The 21,837-nt window shown below is 42.5% G+C and overlaps 1 protein-coding gene across 2 annotated transcripts in view; it reads right to left on the reverse strand.

Moving 5' to 3' along the window:
- The window catches only part of NABP1 (nucleic acid binding protein 1), a 30,938-nt gene extending 17,520 nt beyond the window's left edge, over window positions 1-13,418 (reverse strand). For both annotated transcript variants that reach the window (XM_089519559.1, XM_089519558.1), the window contains exons 1-5: window positions 12,783-13,418; window positions 11,466-11,604; window positions 3,959-4,030; window positions 983-1,058; window positions 521-590 (exon numbers count right to left, since the gene is read on the reverse strand). In XM_089519559.1, the coding sequence (XP_089375685.1) occupies window positions 521-590; window positions 983-1,058; window positions 3,959-4,030; window positions 11,466-11,604; window positions 12,783-12,873 (448 nt within the window). In that variant the 5' untranslated portion in view covers window positions 12,874-13,418. The remainder of the gene's footprint in view (window positions 1-520; window positions 591-982; window positions 1,059-3,958; window positions 4,031-11,465; window positions 11,605-12,782) is intronic.
- Between the last annotated feature and the right edge of the window lie 8,419 nt (window positions 13,419-21,837).

The raw sequence follows: 21,837 nt of genomic DNA on the forward strand, positions 1-21,837 counted from the left end.
ATTCATTAAGGAGGCAGCCAAAAGAAAACAGACTCTATACTGTGTGAATGATGATCAGGAAGGTATATGCAAAACAACCAAAAATAAGCAGAAAGTCTAGCTAAATAAGAGACAGAGAGAGTGAATGAGTAGAAGACATGCTCAGAAAAGCCAAGATTGCAAAGTGAAGGTGCACTGGAAGCAATTGGAAATATCTACTTTTGGTCTGAACCAGCCAGTTCATCTTTTGCCTCCAAACTATGGTTGGAACGACGGGTCCTCCAGATGGTGTTGAATTGCAGCTTCCAGCATTCCTCACCAGTGGCAATGCTGGCTAGAGCTGCTGAAAGCTGCAGTCCAACAACCTCTGGAGGTCTGATTTAAACAATGGCCTACTGAAACAAGTCAACATAAATCCATGGGCTTTGATCTTAGCTTGTGTCAATAAACCAGTTTAAACTAATTGCCACAGTATTCCTAAATCTCATTTCCAAAAATCACTCACTCGCTTGTATGGTCAAACATGCACTCTTATACTTACCAGCTGGCCCAAAAGTACAAGTACCCACATTAGCTGATGGAAGGGAATTATTACTCTGCTCACCCTGTGCCTTTAAAAGAAATGTAAGAGAGAGATCCATTAAGACAACTAACCAACCTATCAAAACAGAAAGCAATATGGAGGTTCCAGGGGGGCATTACTTTCAACAGATGCCAAAGTTATCCTTTGCAAGATAGCTTTCCCCCATCTTTTTAAGTGCCCATCTCGTCCCATACAGTACACCAAACAAACCACTGGCAAAATCACACTTAAAAGAACTGTATAAGGAAAAGTTTAGTGAGCCTTCAGAATGTTGCTGTATTCTTTTTAGACTTAGTCAGCCTGGGGTGAACAGAAGAGAGCTCTTCATCATCCAAAGGATGTCCCCTAGAATGAAGCTAAACCCTGCATGAAGCTGTTGAACCACAGATACACACACAAAGCAGCACACAGCTGACATACCGCTTTGGTAGGCTGCCCAAGGTGATCTGCATTGGGCTCACTGAAGTTGGGCACTTCCGAGTACACCATGCAGAACCTGTAAAACAAAACAAACTCATGAGAGAGTTACTTTGCTAAAACTACCTTATCACAGAATGCATTCTTTTAATTCCCAGAGATAAACAGGGATGCAAGCAGCCCCCACTCGTGCCCCAGTAGCAAGGTTCACACTTGGTGGTTGGCCTTATCAATGCGACTCAGGTCAAGTTCTAAGCAGGTCTACTCAGAGATCCTATCAATGTCAACGCAGCTTCTTCTAACTAAGTTGCCATTCAGGATACAATAGAGTTTCCATGTTGCTTCTTTTACAGCATGGTATTCAAGAGATACCTATCTTGAATGTTATCATTCACTTCCACACATACCAAGATTGGTCTCATATAGACTGAGATGGGCAACTGTGGTTTTCCAGATGTTGAACTATGGCTCCCATCAGCCCTAGCAAGCACAGCCAAAGGCAAGGGGTGTGCGAGTTGTATTACAACATCTGGAGGGCTATAACTACCCAGTCCTGCTGTACATATTTTGTTCAAAGCAAGTTTCATTATTTTAAGCATGTCTTACTTCTCAAAAAACAAGACCAGGTTAACAGGAAATATCCACAACAACGATGATGAAAGAAAAACTCAGATTTTGAGTATGACCCTATAGGGGATAAGTAAACTACTTCTCTCATCAGATCACTGGCTACACTGGTTAGGATAGATGGGCCTGTGATGCCCCATACCTGGTTTAATGCAATATGTACTCCTGAAACATAACTACTGTTTTAATCTTTCAAGCTCTGTAAGCACTATATAAGGGCATGCTAAACTGCAGAACTCACACACAACCTTATGTTGTCTATGAAACTGTCAAGCACTTTCACAATACTGAAGGAAAAAAGTTGTCTGCAAGGCTACTCAGGTTAATAGTTGTTAAGTGACAATTGGCTCAGCAGGCCCATCCAACACATCAGCAAAGAATCTATGGGCATCAAAAAAGATCCCACCATGCCTCTAATTATCATTTCTTCAAACATGCTGTTCCAATTAGAAATGGCCAGGACCTGTCACACTGCCTATTCCAACTAAAATCAGAAATAGTGAATGATTCCATAAATCCATTTTAATCCTCCTAAATCCCAAAATGGTATCAAGAAAACCCCCTGCCTTTGTAAATATTAGTACCAGCCAATTCTAGACTGGTTCCACTGAGATGGTTTTATTTCTCAGTATAGCATTCCTGTCCACTTGTTTTAATCCCCAGCAATGTACCATGTGGCACAGAAACTTGCTTGTTCTCTTTTTTTGAAGTGTAAGAAGTTTTTTTAAAAAATAACCAAAGGCCATACTTTACATAGTAGGCCACAAATACAGCATGAAAGCCCATTGATGGTAAATTTGTGATGTTTCATATCCTACAGATGGAAAATGTCCACAACATTCTACCACAATTGTGGCTGGCTCATACATGAATGATCATTGTTCAGTTACCATACACATAATTAAGAGCAGCTAAATCATGATCACCTTTAGAAAACATTGTATTTGATGTGATGATGTCAGTAGTGACCAATGTCTTATACCCATTGTTATTTATGTAATGGCCCATCCATGCATCCATCTGCACACACGATGTTTCAACCATCAGTGGGTAAACACATCTGGGTGGACTAACTCCAATATGACATCTGTATGCAGGGAAGGGGGGATATATTCCTGGATGTACCACAAAAACACAGAACTACAAATAATAGTGAACTGTGTTCAAATGAATGACTTCTGAAGGAAGTTAACCACACAGTTGCACTGGAGGACCTAGAGAGTCCTAGACAGAATACCTGTCTAGGCATTTCTAGGTCCTTCGGCATGGCTCTATGGTCATCCACTGCCAGCATACCATAGAATCACCTGGAGGATCCAGAATCAGTAAGTGAAATCACAGGTAGTAGGCCCGCAGATATATGGGTTATACTGTAATGCATTTACCTTTCCAACAACACTGCTTTTAAAATCTGTATCACAAGTTTCTACAGACTACCAATTCAAAACTGCTTTCTGTGTTAAAGAAGCAAAGGAACAGCATGATCCCTGACGCCTGAAGGAAGCATTCACCATCTCAGCAACACCTAGATGTTTTGAACTGAAACACCCATCATACTCAGCAGCTTGGCCAATGGTCCAGACTAGTAAGAGCTGTGGCCTAAAGTATCTGAAGGGTGCAAGGATGAGAAGGCTGCTTTAATGTCTGGACATGGAACATCTGGTCCTCCAAATGTCTTGGACTTTAGCACCCAGAGCCCCAACAAGCAAGGTCAACAATTAAGGGATTGTGGGAGTTGTAGTCCAAATACCTGAAGAGTCAACAGTTCCCCGCTTATGACTTAGACCATCATCATTATGCCCCAAAAGACTCTGCTAGATGGAGGGGGAAATTTACCTTTACACCCCTAGAGAGGCTGGCTCCTCCAAGACAAGCTGGAGCTCATGACCAGAGTAGAATGTGGAAGCCTGCATTGCGGCTGCCTCTACCGTACTGGCCTGTGGATAAATAGAGGACTTCAGTTTTCAGTGCTGCAAGTCCTTGAAAGCGACAATTGCATTAACCAACAAAGGAGACAGCTTAGACACCTAAAACTTACCTTTTTACAGCTGTACCCAGAAGAGAAATCAATGTCACATGTAAACCCCTTTGGGAAAGTGTTTTGGGGATAGTTTAAAATAAATCAACTTATATAAACAAATGTAAATGGATAACACTGCTCCATTTGAAAAAGCCAAATTGTCATAAATAGAATGTTCTGGCAGACTACCACACTAAGCACAAGAAAATAGTAATAACAGGCAAATACATTTGTTACTTGAGGCCTGTTGGCAACATATACCTAGCAGTGTAGGCTGCCCAGCGCAAGGCTGCAAGCAGGTGTACCAAGTATGTGTAAAATGAGATACTCACTCCCCAATTTTTTGAAGGTCGCCGCCCCTTCCAGTGTAAAGCGTAAGGCATCCTTTCCACAGAGATGCATACCTAACCAAAAGAGCACCAGCAGCATTAGAAGGCATGGAAAGAAAAGAAGAAGCACTGTTCCAGCCTGACAAAAGAAAAGGCAAGAAATGGCCAAGAAAAACTTAAGCACATCTTCATCTCATCATATTGGACAGTTAAACACATGATCCACTGAAACCAAGAGAATTTTGAAGTGCTCAGCTTTGTACAGAAGATACTGGGTTTGTCCAATAGGCAATTTTGATAAACCATCAGCACACAATGGATTATCTTCCAAGGCTATGATGTTCTGCAGGGTTTTTTTCATGAGCCTTTCACTGTAGCCATTACTACAAATGTTAAATCAGCAGAGGTCACACATACCAGTTTTACTACAGCCACACCAGTATGAACTTGCTATCCAAACTGATTCTTTAGCAAAGTGGAAGGAACATGAGGCCCTCCATATACTGTAGGACTGCACCTCCCAGCATTCCTCGCTGCTGGTTAGGGCTGCTACAACATCTTAACACTTTATTCCCAACCCTATTTTAGAACAAGGCTGGAAAACCACACATTATTCAACTCAAGCTTCACTGGCCCCAGCTAGCCTGACCAGTAGTAGTAATGGGAATAGTAGTTCATCAGCATCTCAATGGCCTAAGATTCCCAACCTCTGTGCTAGTGTCCATTCTGTCTGTTAGGGTATCAAGATATAATCACGTTTCCCCTTATTTTAGAGCACAATAGCCACTGTGCAATCACCAAATTAAACAGCTTTAAGATGATCATCAACAACTTAATTTGTTGTTAAAAAATGCTTTACTGTGCTTTTGATCTACCAGCAGTCCTAAATATCAGCCATTAAAAAAAAGTTTCTCATAAATTGTCTACACCTTCTAGGGAAACATGAGGCCTGAAGAGTTAAGTCCATATCTAGTGAAAGTGAATCACACTCAAGTATTCATGTTAGCAGGACCACTGCTGCAACCAAGTGGCACCCCCAATTGCATAACCCACATGAGCTAAGCTAGGATCATTACCTAAAAGCCAAGACTTATATTTCATTATGGGTGGAGGGATCACGTGGCCCTTCAAGTACTACCAGACTGCAACTCCATGAATTACTCACCACCAGACATACTGGTTAGAACTACTAAGACTTGCAATCAAAAAGAAACCAGCGGACAATACAATTTCCTTTACACTTTTAAACAGAATACTTGAGGAGTTGCCCAATATGGCCCAACTCTTCATCAGTATTCTCCCATTTGCCTCTCTTTTCCCCTCAAGTACACATAACCTAATCCAGTAGAAATCAGGCACATGGCAGTTAAGACAATGCCGTGATCCAGAAGTTTATATTCAACAAAATATACCACTGGAAAAAATGATCTAACCTCACAAAAAATTACTCACACTCTTAAAGTTTTGGCCTGCAAAGAAGAAAAGTTTATTCTTCATTAAATACATGTCCTTTATTTTTTGGTTCTAATCACTAGGTGACTGAGCAGCTGTATCGTGCCTGATGGAACAAAACATTATTAAAGAAATAAGTGGATGATACACAAGAAAAATGATTTTCAAACTGTTACTGTTTTTTCAACAGCAGGTTGGGATGTGTTGTTTGTAATGACTCTTACATTTCCAGCTCTCTGCTCAGTTGGGCCTTGAAAACTAACTGTTGAGATCATCAAGCAAAAATCTTTACTTATATAATCATTAGTTATCTTGTAAGAAACCCATTCCTAAGGCTCAGTAAAAGAAAAAAACATACTAAGTATCTAGGATACCATCTCCCTCTACATTTCTAACATTTTCCTACTTAGGTGCTACAAATGCTGTTAAGTTTTATCAGTATCTAAACAAGTTAGTCATTGACTTCGTGTGGATACTGTCATATAAAAGCTCTGACACAAATAGAGAATGACCTTTGCCTGGTGTCTAAAGCCAAATTGTAATCTGAACACCTTACACGTTATCCCAAGGAGCAAAACTTGTTACATACGCATGTAGACATGGAGGCAATCCAAGAACTCTATATGGCCCTGCAGAAACACTAATGATTGTTTTTGCATCAAATCAAGAACTATGTTCTTGCAACACTTTGGATAATTCTATGTACAAATCACATTTGTATGCAAAACATCTTTCAAGTGGCTTCTGGAGGACATATAGGTGGGTTCTTCCATTTTTGTCCCCATCACAATCCTGTGATGCTGGTCTGGTTGAGAGAGGAAATGATTTGGCCAAGATCCTCTGATGGACATCAGAGCTGAACAGAAGTTTGAAGACAAGTCAATGCAGTTTCCTTACAGATTACACTCCACCACACAAGCTGTACATGTAGCCTTGCATATTTTCCTTGGTCTGCCTACTGTCGCTATGCTAAAGGAAAACCACAACTAAAAAGAGTATTTTAGTTCTCTTGAGGGCTTTCAGATGGCTTTGTCATCGGCACATAAATAGGTTATAGAATCATAAAACCATAGAGATGGGAGGAACCATAGGGAACATGCCATGCAGGAATATACAATTAAAGCACTCCTGAAAATGCCCACTCAGCCTCTGCTTAACGACCTCCAAGGAGAGTGTGCCACCCTCTATTCAACTCCCAAACAGGTTTAGGATTTACCTTTCAAACATTCTTAGCCATGTGTCACCATGTTACTTTTTGACACAACTTAATGACCAATTATTTTTGGGTTCTATAAGCTTGGGGATAGCTATAAAATGGCTATAGAAATGTCTTGCCATACCAGGCAGTTTGATGCAAGCATTCCCACTGGCCAAACACATCAGTCATGCAAACAAAGCTGGGTGCCTTTAAACCTAGATGGGAGAAAGTACCTTTGTGAGAAAAATTATAAAATTTCTTTCTGTAAAAGATGAGGTCTGTGTTCACCAGTGCATACTCAACAAATGAACATCTGCTAAAATTAACTTATAAGGAAAAAGAATGCCATTTTCCTTTAAGAGTACAACTATGATTTTTTGCTAACAAATATTGCTGCCCAGGGATAATGCCATTAGCATTTTCTACTTTGACATCATTAAAACGTATGTATGTAGCATTTATAGGCTTTTGTATACATTATAACCTTTACACCCTGGGAAATAGATATTATGTCCAGACTGCAAATGAGTAAACAGTTGACAAAGTTCCTATGGTGACCTCACATTTTCAAGGCTAGCACAAAAATTTTAATGAAAGTCTATATATTTCACTAAATACTACCATCCAAGCTATTGTATTCCCCATCACCATGTGCAGACGTGAGAGCTGGACAGTAAAGAAAGCAGTCAAAAAGAAAATAAGCTCATTTGAGATGTGGTGCTGGAGAAGAGTGCTAAGGATACCATGAATGGTCAAAAAAATGAACATCTGGACTCCAGAACAGATAAAGCTCGAACTCTCCCTGGAAGCCAGGATGACTAAACTGAGGTTGTCATACTTTGGACACAACATTAGAAGGAAAGATTCATTAGAAAAAGCAATAACGCTAGGAAATGTGGAAGCCAGCAGAATGATAGGAAGACCACAGGTCAGAGGACTACATTCAGTCAGCGAGACCATGGGCCTGGACCTGTAAGACCCGGTCAGGGAGGTAGAGCAAAGGAGGTCTTTGAGATGTCTCATCCACAGGGTCTCCATGAGTTGAGAATGACTAGAGGGAAGCTAACAGCAATGTATTTCACTATATTCTGACCTAACTTTCTAAGCCAGAATATAGACAAGCATTTTTTCTCTCTCAAAACATCTGGTAGGAAGATGGCTATATTACATGTTGACAATAAACGATGGACCAGTTAATGCAAAGGCAAGCAAATATTAGTTGGGTTCTCATTTTTAATTATGTTTACAAAACGATGTAACATGGCAATCTCTTTGATCTCCTGTGGGCTGCATCTGTCACTTGCAAATAGTACACACTTGGTAATAGGATGCTTTTTGTTGTTAGCTGATAGATCTATTTCTCTTCTAAAGCAAGCCATTCTCTCTGTTGTGCCTGAAGGTAGCTCATAGAAAGAGGAAGCAAAAATACCAGCCACTACAGGGAAAGTGCTATGTTACAAATCATCTTACATGCTGAAGCCTCAATCCTCTAATATATCAAAATTCAAAAAGATACCACAGATGGACACACTTGGGCTTTTCTTACTATGTGTGTAAAAAAGCCAGGTACTACTACACTAGTTGACTGCGAGGGATGTGCCACTAAAGATTTAGCTCTGCAGATCCAACTCTGTTGGAAAAGGATAGAAAAGGCTGGAGACAACAGTGTCAATGGTTTTGCTTGATAATGAACTACATATTGATAATGAACTACATAAGCCCCGCCGCTGGCAGGAGCGGAGGAGGACTCTAGTTCGGAGGAGCCCAGCCAGGGGCTGTAGAGGACGGAGGGCTGCCCGGCTGGCAGGCAGGTCCAGCTCCATCAGGGCTAGCCTGAAGGAAGGAGACTCCGCCCTCCATAACTACCATCCGCCGGCCTGAGAGGGAGTTCACAGGGCAGGTCCAGCTCCATAAGGGCCAGCCTGAGAGGAAGGAGACGCCACCCTCCATAACTGCCACCCGCCGGCCTGAGAGGGAGTTCACCAGGCAGGTCCAGCTCCATCAGGGCCAGTCTGAGAGGAAGGAGACGCCACCCTCCATAACTGCCACCCGCCGGCCTGAGAGGGAGTTCACCAGGCAGGGCCAGCTCCACCAGGGCCAGCCTGAGAGGAAGGAGACTCCATCTCCATAACTGCCATCCGCCAGCCTGAGAGGGAGTTCACCAGGCAGGTCCAGCTCCATCAGGACTAGCCTGGAAGAAGGAAGAACCCTCCCTCCAATCCATCTGCCTTGGTCCAGGCCTCAAGGGAGAGAAGAACCACTAGACCTCATCCCCTTTCCCTCCACCATTCCCTTCTCCTTTTGTTTTGTGTCTTTTAGATTGTAAGCCTGAGGGTAGGGAACTGTCTGATTAAAAATAAGAATTGAAAGCCGCCCTGAGAGCCATTAGGGCTGAAGGGCGGGATATAAATACCTAAATAAATAAATAAATAAATAAATAAATAAATAAATATTGGGCCACCTTTCACATTAAGCCTATAACTAAAAATGTAAACCAGAGAACATTTTGTCTCCTGAATGTACCCTCAAGCATGACACCATGTTTGGAGGCAGCTGCCCATGGATCACATCAGACCACATTGCATGACACAGCATCAAATTTTGTGAATGAAGGAAACTGTCACTGAGTTCCCATAAAGAGTGGGAACTAAGTATAGCCAATAATAGGGAACTGTGAGAGCTGCTGCCCAGACATCTGGAGAGTGTGTGTCTGTATCTGTGTTTATATAGATATGCATCATTAATTAATATTTTAGTACTATAAACTGGTTTAAATTTTAAAATTACAAATAAAACATTAGGAGACTGCAGGCTACTTACAGAGTAATCATCCTCTCTTCAAAAACAACTTTATTCAAGTTATTTTTGTCCTAATGGGGATCAGCAAAACTTATGTCAGACAACGCTAGGATAATGAGCAACTTCTTCACCTGTATAAATTCAGTGTGTCCTAAGGACAAGCACTACTGGGATGCTCACTCTGGATCTCAGGGACAAAAAAAACAAACCCTTGCTTTCTTGTAATGTGAAAACACTAGTCTACCCAGTATTTAAGAATGGCAAAAGTATAAAAGCCAAAAGGAGACTATGCAGGAAATGTGGGTGGGTCATTGTTTCCTTCAAGTAAACACCACCAGCTTCTTAGAAAGATGAGTCACTGACCACAGCGGTCAAGAAAGGCTGCATCACTGTGACTCAAGATGGAAGTGATGGCAGACAACCTACTTGCTTAAAACTGGATCTGCCCCAATCATGTACCAAGCAGGGAGAATAAGTGTGTACATATGAATGCACAAAATGATGCCTTCGGGATTGGGGGCACAGGCAGGGGCAGAAGCAACAATGAAAGGAACTGAAACCTTCTTCCTCTGCTACTTAACTCCCCAAGCAATTTTTGCCCTCAAGGTAGCTCGCAGGGACTGGACCACTAAGACTGGGCAACTGCAGGGAAGCATGCTGGGATGTGAAAGACAGATGAGTTCACTTTGCTTTAAAAAATAAACCACATACAGTATGGGGTAGTGGTTTGAGAGCTGGCCTAGAACTCCAGGAGACCAGGATTCAGGCATGACCTTGGGTAAACCACACTCTCACAGACTGAGAGGAAGGCAATGGAAGAAGGACCTCTGAAAAACTCTTATTAAGAAAAACCATGTCACCATAGGTCAGAGTCAAATTGCAAGTATATAACAAGAATAAAATACAGCGAGAGAGGCCAGAGCACATGAGCTGCATGATAAAAGGACCCAGGTTGAAACCTCAGGATCTAAGGTAGCCGGTGGAGGAGAAAACCCAAGAGCCATTCACACCAGGCAAAACACTCAGCCAAAGATACAGCTTCCTCCGCAGTGGATTATGAGAACCGTCATCAAAGAGTAACAGCATTAATGAAGAGAGCTCCCATAACCAACCCTCTCCAAAAGAGAATCCAAAAATGCAAGTGGAGATGCATCCATATTTATCTGTGTACACATGCATGCATGTTTATGTAGGGATGAAAAACCCTTGCCTGCTACACTACACTCTTAAGGGCAAAATCAAGAAACCACAGGTTCCCCACCCCAAAGGCAGGAGAGAGATATTTGATCTGAGAGTTTTCACATTTTCGAGAATCAGTTGTGATGCATACTGCAATGTAAATGCCAAGAGCTGCTGCCTTGTAGCATGGGCATAAAAAAATTAACTTTTTAAAAAAGCCTCACTACCACTTTTGAGCTTCTTTTTGACCCTCTTGCATTTGCTATGTTTGTGCTCTCCTTCACAAAGAGAGAAGGCAGCAATTTTGTGCTTAGACATTCCCGTGCAAATTATGTAAACTTCAGTATGAAAAAGCAGAGAACCCATCATCTCACAGTGGCCTGCAGCTGGTCTAAACCTGTCGAGACAGCCTCTCTTGCCGAGAACAAGAGATTCTGCCAATACTCTTCCCATCCCTAGTGTGCATATATACACCCAGTGCTCACAACCAATTGCAGCTATGCTCAGAGGAAACAGGAAAGCCCTGAGGAAAGGTGTGGGTGTGGCAAATAATGCCATCATCCCTCCTAATCCACAAATCCATCCTGCAAACCCTGGTAGCGTTACCGCACAGCTCCTAAGGATGTGATGTGAGCAGGACTCAGGCTTCATCAAGACTGGTGCCATCACATCTAATTTGGCCCTGTGAGACCAAGCCAAATATCCCTGCTCCCTTGGTCTTCCTCCTGAACTAATTATCACTGCAAAAGAGAGGAAGACACATTGTGAGTCAGAACCAACCAGGAAGGCATTAACAGGAACAGTCAGCCAGCAGAGAAGTTCCTCCAGCAGCTAAAAATGAGTGACTGGCTGGGCTCAGCATTATGTCCCTGCATTACATACCCTTTAGTCAATCGGATAATATCGCCCGGCTGGATGAGGCTGCCAAGTTCGTCCCATACTGAGATGGTGATGCTGCCTGTCTTGTCTGCTACTTTGCAGGATCTCACCTCGTGCCCATCTTTGGTTTTGGTAACTCGCCCTGCAAACGAGAAAAAAGAGGGGGGGAGAGAGAGAAAGAGAAGAGGAGGAAAAGAGGAAAGCCTCAGATCATTAGTATAAACTGGCTACTTAAAATTCAAATCCTTGAGAGACGTTCCAAATCATTAATTAGTACAGCGGGCCCTTGGTATCCACTGGGGTTTGATTCCAGGACTCCCTGTGGATATCTAAATCCATGAATGCTCAAGGCCCATTATATACAATGGCAGAGTAAAATGGTTACCCTTACATGAAATGGCACAATCACCGCTTGCTTTTCAGAATTTTTAAAAAAATATTTTCAAGCCGTGGGTGCTTGAATCCGTAGATAAGGAATCCGTGGATATGGAGGGCTGACTGCAGAAGTCTCAAACCATTAGTATCAATCTTAAACCATTAGTATAAGCTGATTCCTTAAAATTCAAAGACCCAGTCTGGAAAAGGTGCTGCAAGATCCCTTTTGCCTACTGGCTACTTAAAAAGTTTACTCACAGGCAAAAAGTGACTTAGGAGTTTATCACACAAAGGCAATCGGGAGTTTGTCCCGTGAATATCCTGGAAAAAAACTGCTTTATTTACGCAAAACGATCTCATACGGCGTTACACAAAACCCGCCATTAGAGTGGCCATAACGAAGCATTAATGCACATCTTTTTACTTTCTGGGTTTCAGCGACCACGCATTCCCGATATCATTTGCGCAACTGTGTGCGATAACCATTCGTGCAGTTACTCGCCATTTCCGCTTCGTTTGTGGGATGCTTTACATGCGCTTTAATCTCTCTTTTAATGCCAAAATGAACCCCACCAGTGTAATGAACTCCTTAGGAAGACCCTCAGGGCTTTGCATGCAAGTGGAAATAATTGACAGAAGGGGGGGGGCATTGCACATCAGGGAGGAACCCTAAATAATAGTGTGGGGGGATTATATAAGAGCAGGAGAAGAGGAGGAGGAAGGGGAGAAGGTGGAGCAAAGCAGGGAGGAGTAAATCCCCAAATGTTGGGCAAGGGGACCACGTGCCACACACAAACACACACACCCCAAAGGATACACACTTTGCAACTCCTGACCCAAGAAAACGAGGGAAGAAAGTGGGGTGGAGAAAAGGGGGGGGGGGGACAAGACAAGAAGCCAAAAGCTTTGCCAAAGGTTTTTTTTTCCTCTCTGTGCACAACTTACCTATCTCCAGCACAATAAAGACGACATTTAAATTTTTCAGTCCAGGCTTTATGTCTTTTATGAAGATGTATGTGTCGTTGGCCACGCTCATCCTGTTGGCTCAGGAAAAGGAGGAAGAAGAAGAGAGGAAGAGGATGGTGATGATGGGGGGCAGACTATTGGGGGGCCCAGGCTGAGCTGGACCAAGCATTCCTTGGCACACAGAGACAGAGGGGGGCACTTGGGGTGGGCAATGAAAGAGCTGGTGACCAGTTTGTTATATCAATATTAATAATATTGATTAATAATAATATTATTAATAAATTGTGTTTATTCTTGGGAGGGGTCTTGGAAAGGAGAGAGAGAGAGAGGAGTCCTAAAAAAAGACAGCTGGTTTCTATTGCTGATCAACACCCAGAAAAAAGGGGGTGCTGTGGGTGAACAGGACTAATAGGGGGAAAGGGGTGAGCAGGACTAATAGGAAAAGGGGGAAACCCCCACTGCCTGGCTCCCTTCCCCTCCCCAAGGCAAAGAACCTCCTCCTTGATAAAAATATATATTATTATTAACCAAATATTGTTGTTATTATTCTTGTTTTACAATGGCCCTTCCCTTTCCTCACTGCTCTCCCCATACAGAGACCCTCCTTCCTTGCAAACGCTCCCCCTCTGTCTAAAGGCAAGCATGTGCTGCGCTCGCCTTTTATACCCAGCCGGACTGGACCATTGCATCTAAGAAAGGGGGGAGGAAGACAAAGCAGAGGGAGGAAGCCGGACGCCCACGTGGTGAAAACTCATTGGGTGGGGGTTGAGTTTCGCGGCCCCGCCTCCATTCCCTCCAGTGCTCTGAACAGCCCTGGAGAAAGAGGGAGCGCGAGGTGGAGGATCCCGTCCCCCCCTGCGGCTGCGATGGAACCGTCCGTGGGACGCGGAGACGCCGGAATGGAACGGAATGTGAGAAGGCAGCCCCGGGAGGCGCTCTGATTGGCTGGCGGGGATTCTTTTGTCCTGTGACCTAGAATGTTCACAGGCCCTCCCAGCCCCGCCCCCTTTCTTTGCTCTGGGTTTTTTCTTTTTGCTCTCTCTCTCTCTCTCTCTTGCTTCCCAGAAGGCTGGGTTTCCCCATAGAGTCATAGAATCATAGAGTTGGAAGAGACCACAAGGGCCATCCAGTCCAACCCCCTTCTGCCATGCCTGACCAAAGCAGGATACAGTGGCAGTATTACTTCCTTTGATCTAGACATTATATTTCTATTGATGCAGCCTAGAATCGCATTGGCCTTTTTAGCTGCCGCATCACACTGTTGGCTCATGTTCAAGTCATGTGTGCCTTCTGTGCCTTGAAGTCCTTTCCAACTTACAGCAGCCCTAAGGAGAACCCAGCATGGGGTTTTCTTGGCAAGGTTTGTTCAGAGGAGGGTTTGCCATGGCCTTTCCCTGAAAGGCTGAGAGAGTGTGACTCCCTGAGGCTGAGAGAGTGTGACTTGCCCAAGGTCACCCAGTGAGGGTCACCAGATGCCCTCCTTTTCCAGGAGGAATTCCCAAATGTCTGTTTTGAGCATGACTAAGAAGCATGAATTGATGTTTATGTGTTTTAAGCTTTTATTTTGTAATGCCTTACATTTTTCTTGAGTGCATACACTTTGCAGTGTCTTGTCCTCCTTTGCAGTTACGATATCTGGTCACCCAGCCATGACATTTGATAGGGTTTCTTAACCAAGGAATACTCAGTGATAGTTTTACCAGTTCTTTCCTCTGAAATATCGCCTGCAGCACCTGTTTTTCACTAGCTGTCTCCCATCCAAGTACTAATCAGGTCTGACCCTGCTTAGGTTCCAAGATCAGACAAAATCTGCTGCCTTTAGGATATTTAGGTGTCCACAAAATGTATAACAGGTTCACAGCCAAGTGCCTGTTCACAAACCCTACCTACCTGCTGCCAACTGCCTCCAAGGATGTGCAAAGTGTTCAACTCTCAGTAGGGACTGAGACAGCCTTAAATAGTGCGTTGAGAACGTCATGTGCAAGATATACTTTGCTTCTGCTCGTAAATTCTCCAGCTTGGCAAGAAAATTACAAGATAGTTACCATCTTATTAAATACCTTGTCCCAGAATAAGGCCTGTATTCTCAGATTCTCCAAGGTGCAAGCACAGGGATCTGTTTCACTTTTCTTCAGCTGGTGGTTTGTTTGGGACCAGTATGGGCTTACAGCCTGACAAATAGGCATGCAATGGCAAATCTATAATTATTACTAAAATTGTTATCATATGGCACAAACCAGTAATACAGTGGGCCCTTGGTATCCGCTGGGGTTTGGGTTCCAGTACCCCCCATCGTGGATACCAAAATCTGTGGATGCTCAAGTCCCATTAAATACATTAGCAGAGTAATTGTATCCTGTATAAAAGATGGCAAAATCAAGGTTTGCTTTTGGGAATTTACATATATATAATCCATGGATAAAGAATCGCGGATACAGAGGACCAACTGTAATTATTAATTAACAAATAGCCTCTGAAATGCATGACAGCAAAATCTGAAAATTTGTACACGCTGCCAATAGAGGAAACCAGACCCACAGTGTGCCCATATGTTGCCTTTAAGGAGGCCCCGTTTTAGATTCAGGTGTGAAATGTCTCATGGCTTTCTAACTAAGGGGCAGGTATTGGTGTTCCTGGTTGTGTGTTCTCTTTTTATGTGTGTTTCAGCTGGGCTGGAGAACCCGTGGCCCTCCAGATGTGTTAAAGTACAACACCCTAAGCACTGGCCACACTGTGAGGATGATGGGAGTTGTAGGCCAAACTATCTGGAGGGCCAACTTTTCCCCACTTTCTGCCATCCACATTCAAAATAGTACCCAGCAGAAAACTGGGATACATTTACACATATATACACCTTTCCCCAAAGTGAGCAACAACCAGATGAGTCAGCCAGCATATTCCACAACTCCCAGCTGCACATTCTTGCTGGCACAGCGGAAGCTGTAATACAACATGGAAAAGGCTGATACAAACTACAAAGATGGCTTTTCAGGTTTCTCGTTGTGCAGTCTCTGCTTGAACTTGCTTCTAACTTTTCTTAGGCAAGGGATGTGAAAACCACATCCCTTGCCTAAGAAAATCCTATGAAATTCATGAGGTCACCGTAAGTCAAAAGATGACTTGAAAGCATATACATGCAGAGCTTTGAACTGATATCATAACTGACCCATTGTCATAACACAAAAGATTGTTGTTGCTGTTGTTGTTGTTATTTCTTACCAACCTCTCCCAATGAATTGAGGCAGGGAAAAACAACAGATAAAAATACAACATATAACATCAGTTTAAAACATGCATTTGTTTAAAACACATAGCATCAGTCTGACTATATAAGACCAATATATATTAAAACAAGCAATCCATACTTTAATACTCATAATTTAAAAAAGCATAATTTTAAAATCATCTGGATTGGCCTGTGGGAAAGACTGGTCTTTAAAGCTGTCTTAAATTCAGAGTATTCAGTTGGCTAATCTCTTCTGGCAGGTCATTCCTAGGGGCAACTAATGAAAAAGTCCATTGCTGATAGTTGCCAACCTAGTCCTGGATGACTGGAGTAAATGTCTGCCAGAGGACTGTGTACAGAGTGGATTATATGGGAGGAGGCGATCTGTAGGTAATCTAGACCCAAACCATGCAGGGCTTCAAAGGCAACGACCAACACTTTGTACCTTGCCCAGAAACTGACTGGCGACCAAATAAGTTATTTTAATGTTGGTGTAATATTATCACTCCTAGATTTAACAATAACCTATCTGGCTTCCATGTTTTGAACCAATAGATGTTTCTGAACTTGGTACAGAGCTAGCATTGAAGAAATCCAGTCTTGAGTTTACCAACAAAAGTAGAAGTGTGCTGGGGAGAGGGGTGTATATCCATTTAGGTGAGGGTTTGAAAAATTGACAACATATTCCTTATAGTACCCACTATATAAAATGGAACAATACTTTTTTCAACCTGACCCTGTCCCCACTTAGAAAAGCATTTACAGCCCTATGCTTTTGGTGTATGCTGTCTGCCTACTTGAAGGAAAGATATAATAATACTCCTGTGCAACGTGAAGTAAGACTGCTGTACCAATGCAGGAAAAAATAGCTGGTTTAATGTTGCCCAAGTGAGTTGCTGTGAGTCAAGTGGAAGAACTTGCAGTGTTTTATCAGTTTTCCACAACAGTGAAAACTGGAGAGGGCTCCTGTACCTTTGATGGTTGTGTAGAAAAGGTAATTTGAGTGATTTGCTTGTTACCTGGCTGCGTGACAAACAACATCTGCTGAAATCCCTGTTCTGTACAATCATTAAAAGATATAGGAACCCTCTCCAGTTTTTAATCCAGCAGTTGTGTCTCTCCTCCTGAAAAGAGGCCTCTAATTTGCATAGAGATGTGTTTATTTCAAATGGCGAACCAAAATTTATTGCTATTATTTTATTGCTTTCCTTGGTTCCAGTAGGTCAGGACCATAGGGTTGGGCGGTGGTGGTTAATGAGTCTAATTTGATAGTCTGGAAGGCCTTCCTCCATAACAACTGAAAACAACATGCAGACTATGTGACTCCTCTAACATCGTCTCTTTCCTTCCTATCACTGCTCACTTGCATGTCTCATTTTACCATTTGTGCTTGATGGAAGAACCATGTCCGTCCCAGAAGCTCACACAATGAATTGTGTTCCTCTGCATAATGAATTATGTGCCTTTCTGTTTGACCTAATAAACAATTTACCAGAATGTGGACTTTGCCTTATGATCGACAGCATGGCTATCCCTACATTTGGTAATTTTATCTCTAACCCTTAGTATAGCTTTTTTATTCCCTTTTTTGATTTAGTACTTATCTTAATTACTTATGACACCTAACTATGTAACCGTTATGGGGAGAAAATTCCAGTTTTTCATCTGCTCCCCAGTTCTGTATTTTTGGGTTATACAACTTTTTCTCATTCTGCTTAGAAAGATATGCATATTTTTATATGCTGGCTTCTTGGTGTGTGTGTGTGCATGCATGCGCATGCATGTGCACACACTTCTTGATGTGTGTGTGTTACCTGTTTAAATAAAAACTTGCAAGGATGATTTACTTTAAAAAAGGGTGTGAGGCCAGATCTCTGTGCTATAGTAACTCTAATGAGGTTCAAAAATAATTGGGAAACAAAGTGGAAAAAAGGCTCCAATCTAGAAACCGTACTGTTTACACATTGTAGACTCCCAATCTTTTTCTGCTCTGAGGAGTAACTGTGGCTGGCATCCTGTTAGGCAGTTATTTCTTAAGCTAGACTTTTAACCTCATAATTGTTCTGTATTAACATTTATCATTGTGGCACCATTGCATGACTGCCCATCATCTAAACCCCAGTGTGTTCAGTTGCAGTTTTTTCCCCGAGCCCTCACATTTCTACTCATTGCAGTTTTCTTGTGCACGATCCTTCTTCATGCTGTGTTTCTGCATTCGGGTTTTGCTTTTCTGCCTTCTGTCTTTGTAAATCTGCTCACCCAATTGTCTGTTCATCCCACTCCCAGTGATATGAGGAAGCTGAAATATCAGGACTATCTGACTTCTCATAATTATCATGTTTCCAGAAGCACACACCTTTAGCTTTTTTCCCCATCTGATAATCTTGGAAACCAGAGTTTTGAGTCCCTGCTTGTCCATTAAACCCACTGGGTGACCTTGGGTAAGTCACATGCTCTCGACCTCAGGGGAAGAAAATCTCAAACCTCCTATGAACAAATCTTGCCAGAAACCCTGGCAAGAAAACATGGGATAGGGTTGCCATAAGCCAGAAATTACTTGAAGGCACACAACAAAAACTGTCACTTCATTTGGTAGGTATAAAGTCCATGGAAACCGGTGGAACCTACTTTAATTAAATGTGTTTTTGACTGGAGAGTAAGAGGCAGTACAGACTGGCCAAAAGGGACAGCATCAGGGTGGAGTGGGGACATGGTGATTACATGCCGCACACCCTGACTCCACCCCCAAAGTGGCATCATGCCACCTGCCCGACCAGACGGTGGGTGACGTCACAATGTTTCTTCAGCACAGCATTTTGACACACTGCACCAAAGAAACGGGGAAGAGCCACACGGTGGTGTCAAGGGTGCCCTGTTTGGGGCCAAAAAGAAGCAGCATTTTGCTACTTCTTTTTGGCCCAGAAAAATGCCGGATCATGCAGTTGGCGCCGGTTGCCACAACCCCAATCTGTTGCTCCACCAAGGGGTGGCAGCAGGTTGCTACTTCAAGGCAGTCTGTTTCACCCCTATGTCTATGAGATCCTTTCACCCAGGGCTAAGATAGAGCCTATCTCATGCCTTCTAATATTTCACAGATGAAGATCGGGACACATTGTGACTAAGCAACATTGGAGTGTGGTTAAGATCGCAAAAGCTATTAATGAGGATGAACAGACAAGCTAGGAGATGCTGCAGCAGTTTACTATCGCCTGAGGCTACTGGAAAGGGCAGGAATCTGTCCCTCTCCTCCTGCTGAATTAACTGAGTGCAAACTACTTTTATACTTTGAACTCAGTTTGCAGAGACTGAAGTAAGGGGAGGAAAAAGCGGGAAAAGGGGAGACAAACTGGGATATTTTAAAAGCAGCTGAAAAAGTGGGATATCAGAGGATTAATTGTGACTCTCCCTGTCAAATTGGGCTGGTTGGAGGGTATATTATCTCTTTACCCAGAGGCCTGTTAGCTTCTGAAACACATCTAGTTAGCTAGTGTGGGAAGCAGGATGATCGGCTAACAAGACTCAGGTAGGAATCCTGTGGCTCTCCATACTACAGCTCCCAGTATCTGTCACTATCACCTATCCTGGCTAGGGCTGCTGGCAGTTACAGTGCAATGATATCTAGAGGCCTCATGTTTCCCACCACTGCATTAGATTGACTCTGAGCTTGGGGAAGTTACGATTAATTTATTTTATATATATTTTAATACAGTTCCTCATAATCCCCCACCTTCATGGCCAGTGCCTACTGGTAGCTGGCATATATTGGAGGTTGTACTCCACAAAAGTAACTCTCTGGCTCTGAATAAATCTGCTTTTGTCTGATCCAGCATGCTTCCTTCGGAGTGCTGAACAATGTTATTTTTGTTTTATTTTCGGGGCAATTGCTGTCTCGCTCCAAGAATCTTGGGAATTGTGGTTCAGCTATTGTGTTATGTTAGAGATTGTCTGCAGCCTCAACAACTGGGACTGTTTTTAAGTAGATCAAGTACACCTGTACCAATGTAACAATTTCTGAATTAGAATGTTAAATATGGTGGAACTCCACACAGTCAAGGAGTGTATCTACACTATATAGTTCTAGTACTTTGAGACCACTTTAACTGTCATGGTTCCATCCTATAGAATCCTGGGATTTGTAGTTGGTGATGCATAGCTCTGAAAAGTATTTGGAAAAGGGAGATGACAATGCTGTTGTTGTAATAAGAAAGGGATAACATATCCTTCCTTTAAATAATAGTTTAACTTTATGTGTTCTTAGAATCTGATTCTTTACATGGAATGGACATGGAATATAATTAGAGCAGGGAGCCAGTGTGGCTTTGAATGTTAGACTATGGCACTGAAGACTGGGCTTCAAATCTATGCTCAGCCATGGAAATCTACTGGATTACCCTGGGCAAGTTACACTCTCTAGCCTCAGAGGAAGGCAAAGGCAACCCCTCTCTGAACAAATCTTGCGAAAAAGAACCCCATGATAGGATCACCTTAAAGTCGCCTATAGTCAGAAATGACTTAACAATAAGAATAATTAGAACCAGATCTTCTTGGGGGAAGTCTACAGTTTCTTCCTTGAAAAAACACTTAAGATTCATAAAATCCACATTAGGTTATGAGGAATGCTTATAATGTTATACAGTTTGATCTTTCAAGGCCAAGATCACCTACTATGTGCTAAGCATACCATCTTAGCATATGGTTTGATACCAGCAGTTGGCAGGAAGAGGCCATGGCTGTTCAGTTTGTGCATCTTACGAAATAAAAGGAAGCTTCTGTTTAAAAGATCCTTCCTGGGAAGAATCAAATAATGTTCTATTTGCAAGATTTTGTAAGAGAAGGAGCTCAAGATTTTACTCTTACCTGTCCAACACTTGACCTTGAGGCCCCTTGGAGATCTCTTTCAGGTTTTCCTTGTTGCCAGAGCAATTATTTTGCCAAGATAAAACCAGCTGCCTTCATTATATGTATTAGCACTTTAGTGCTAGTATTTAGTAACAAGCTATTCCAAACCCTTCATCTTCCTTCTTTCACGCTGATGTCCTATTTACATAATCTAAACAGTTGAAACTCCCTAGAATATTACATGCTTGGCACAAATTGGTTCTGTACTTTTGAATAAATCAGAAAATTGGTTCTTTTTGTAAAGAAAAAAAAACACATTTCAAAGTAAAAGAAAATTCTAAAGGAACTTATGAAACTCCTGAGAGGCCAAGGAGGTTAAAAACAACAACCTAAAGCTTCAAAGCATTCAATGATTTGTTCTCACTGCAGTGGGTACACTTTGTCTGGGCTGTATCACAGCAACTGAGTGTTCACAAGATGGAATGCTCCCAAGCATAGTCACACCAGCATTTTTAAAGGGTGTTTTTAGATCACAATTCCCAGAAACTCCAATCTAACACACACTGGCCCTTTTGGTTGGGGATCCTGGGAACTAGAGTAAAAAGTTGTTTTCTAAGACCCCAGTCTCTCTCACTCACACACTTATACACTAACAGTTCCTCTGATAGGGACAAAGCTAGGCTAATTCCCAAACTTAATACCCCAAGCCTGTTGTATCCATCCATTGGATGTCTAAACTGGATTCATTAGCCCTATGTTCCCATTGGGTTTCAACTGATTATGCCCAGGGAGACATAACCCATGACACTTCATGACACTTCACAATACCTGAATGAGTAGTGATGACTTCGAAGTCAGGTCCTCAGTGGGCACATGGGGAGTGAAGGTCTAGAGATATCAATCACAATGGGGTAAAGCATTTAATCCCAGGAAGAAAACCAAAGGCCTTTTCAGCCTTACCGGATCATC

This window comes from Sceloporus occidentalis, unplaced genomic scaffold (assembly GCF_023333645.1).
Source record: "Sceloporus occidentalis isolate IW3139 unplaced genomic scaffold, rSceOcc1.0.p SCAF_4, whole genome shotgun sequence".
Classification (NCBI taxonomy): domain Eukaryota; kingdom Metazoa; phylum Chordata; class Lepidosauria; order Squamata; family Phrynosomatidae; genus Sceloporus; species Sceloporus occidentalis.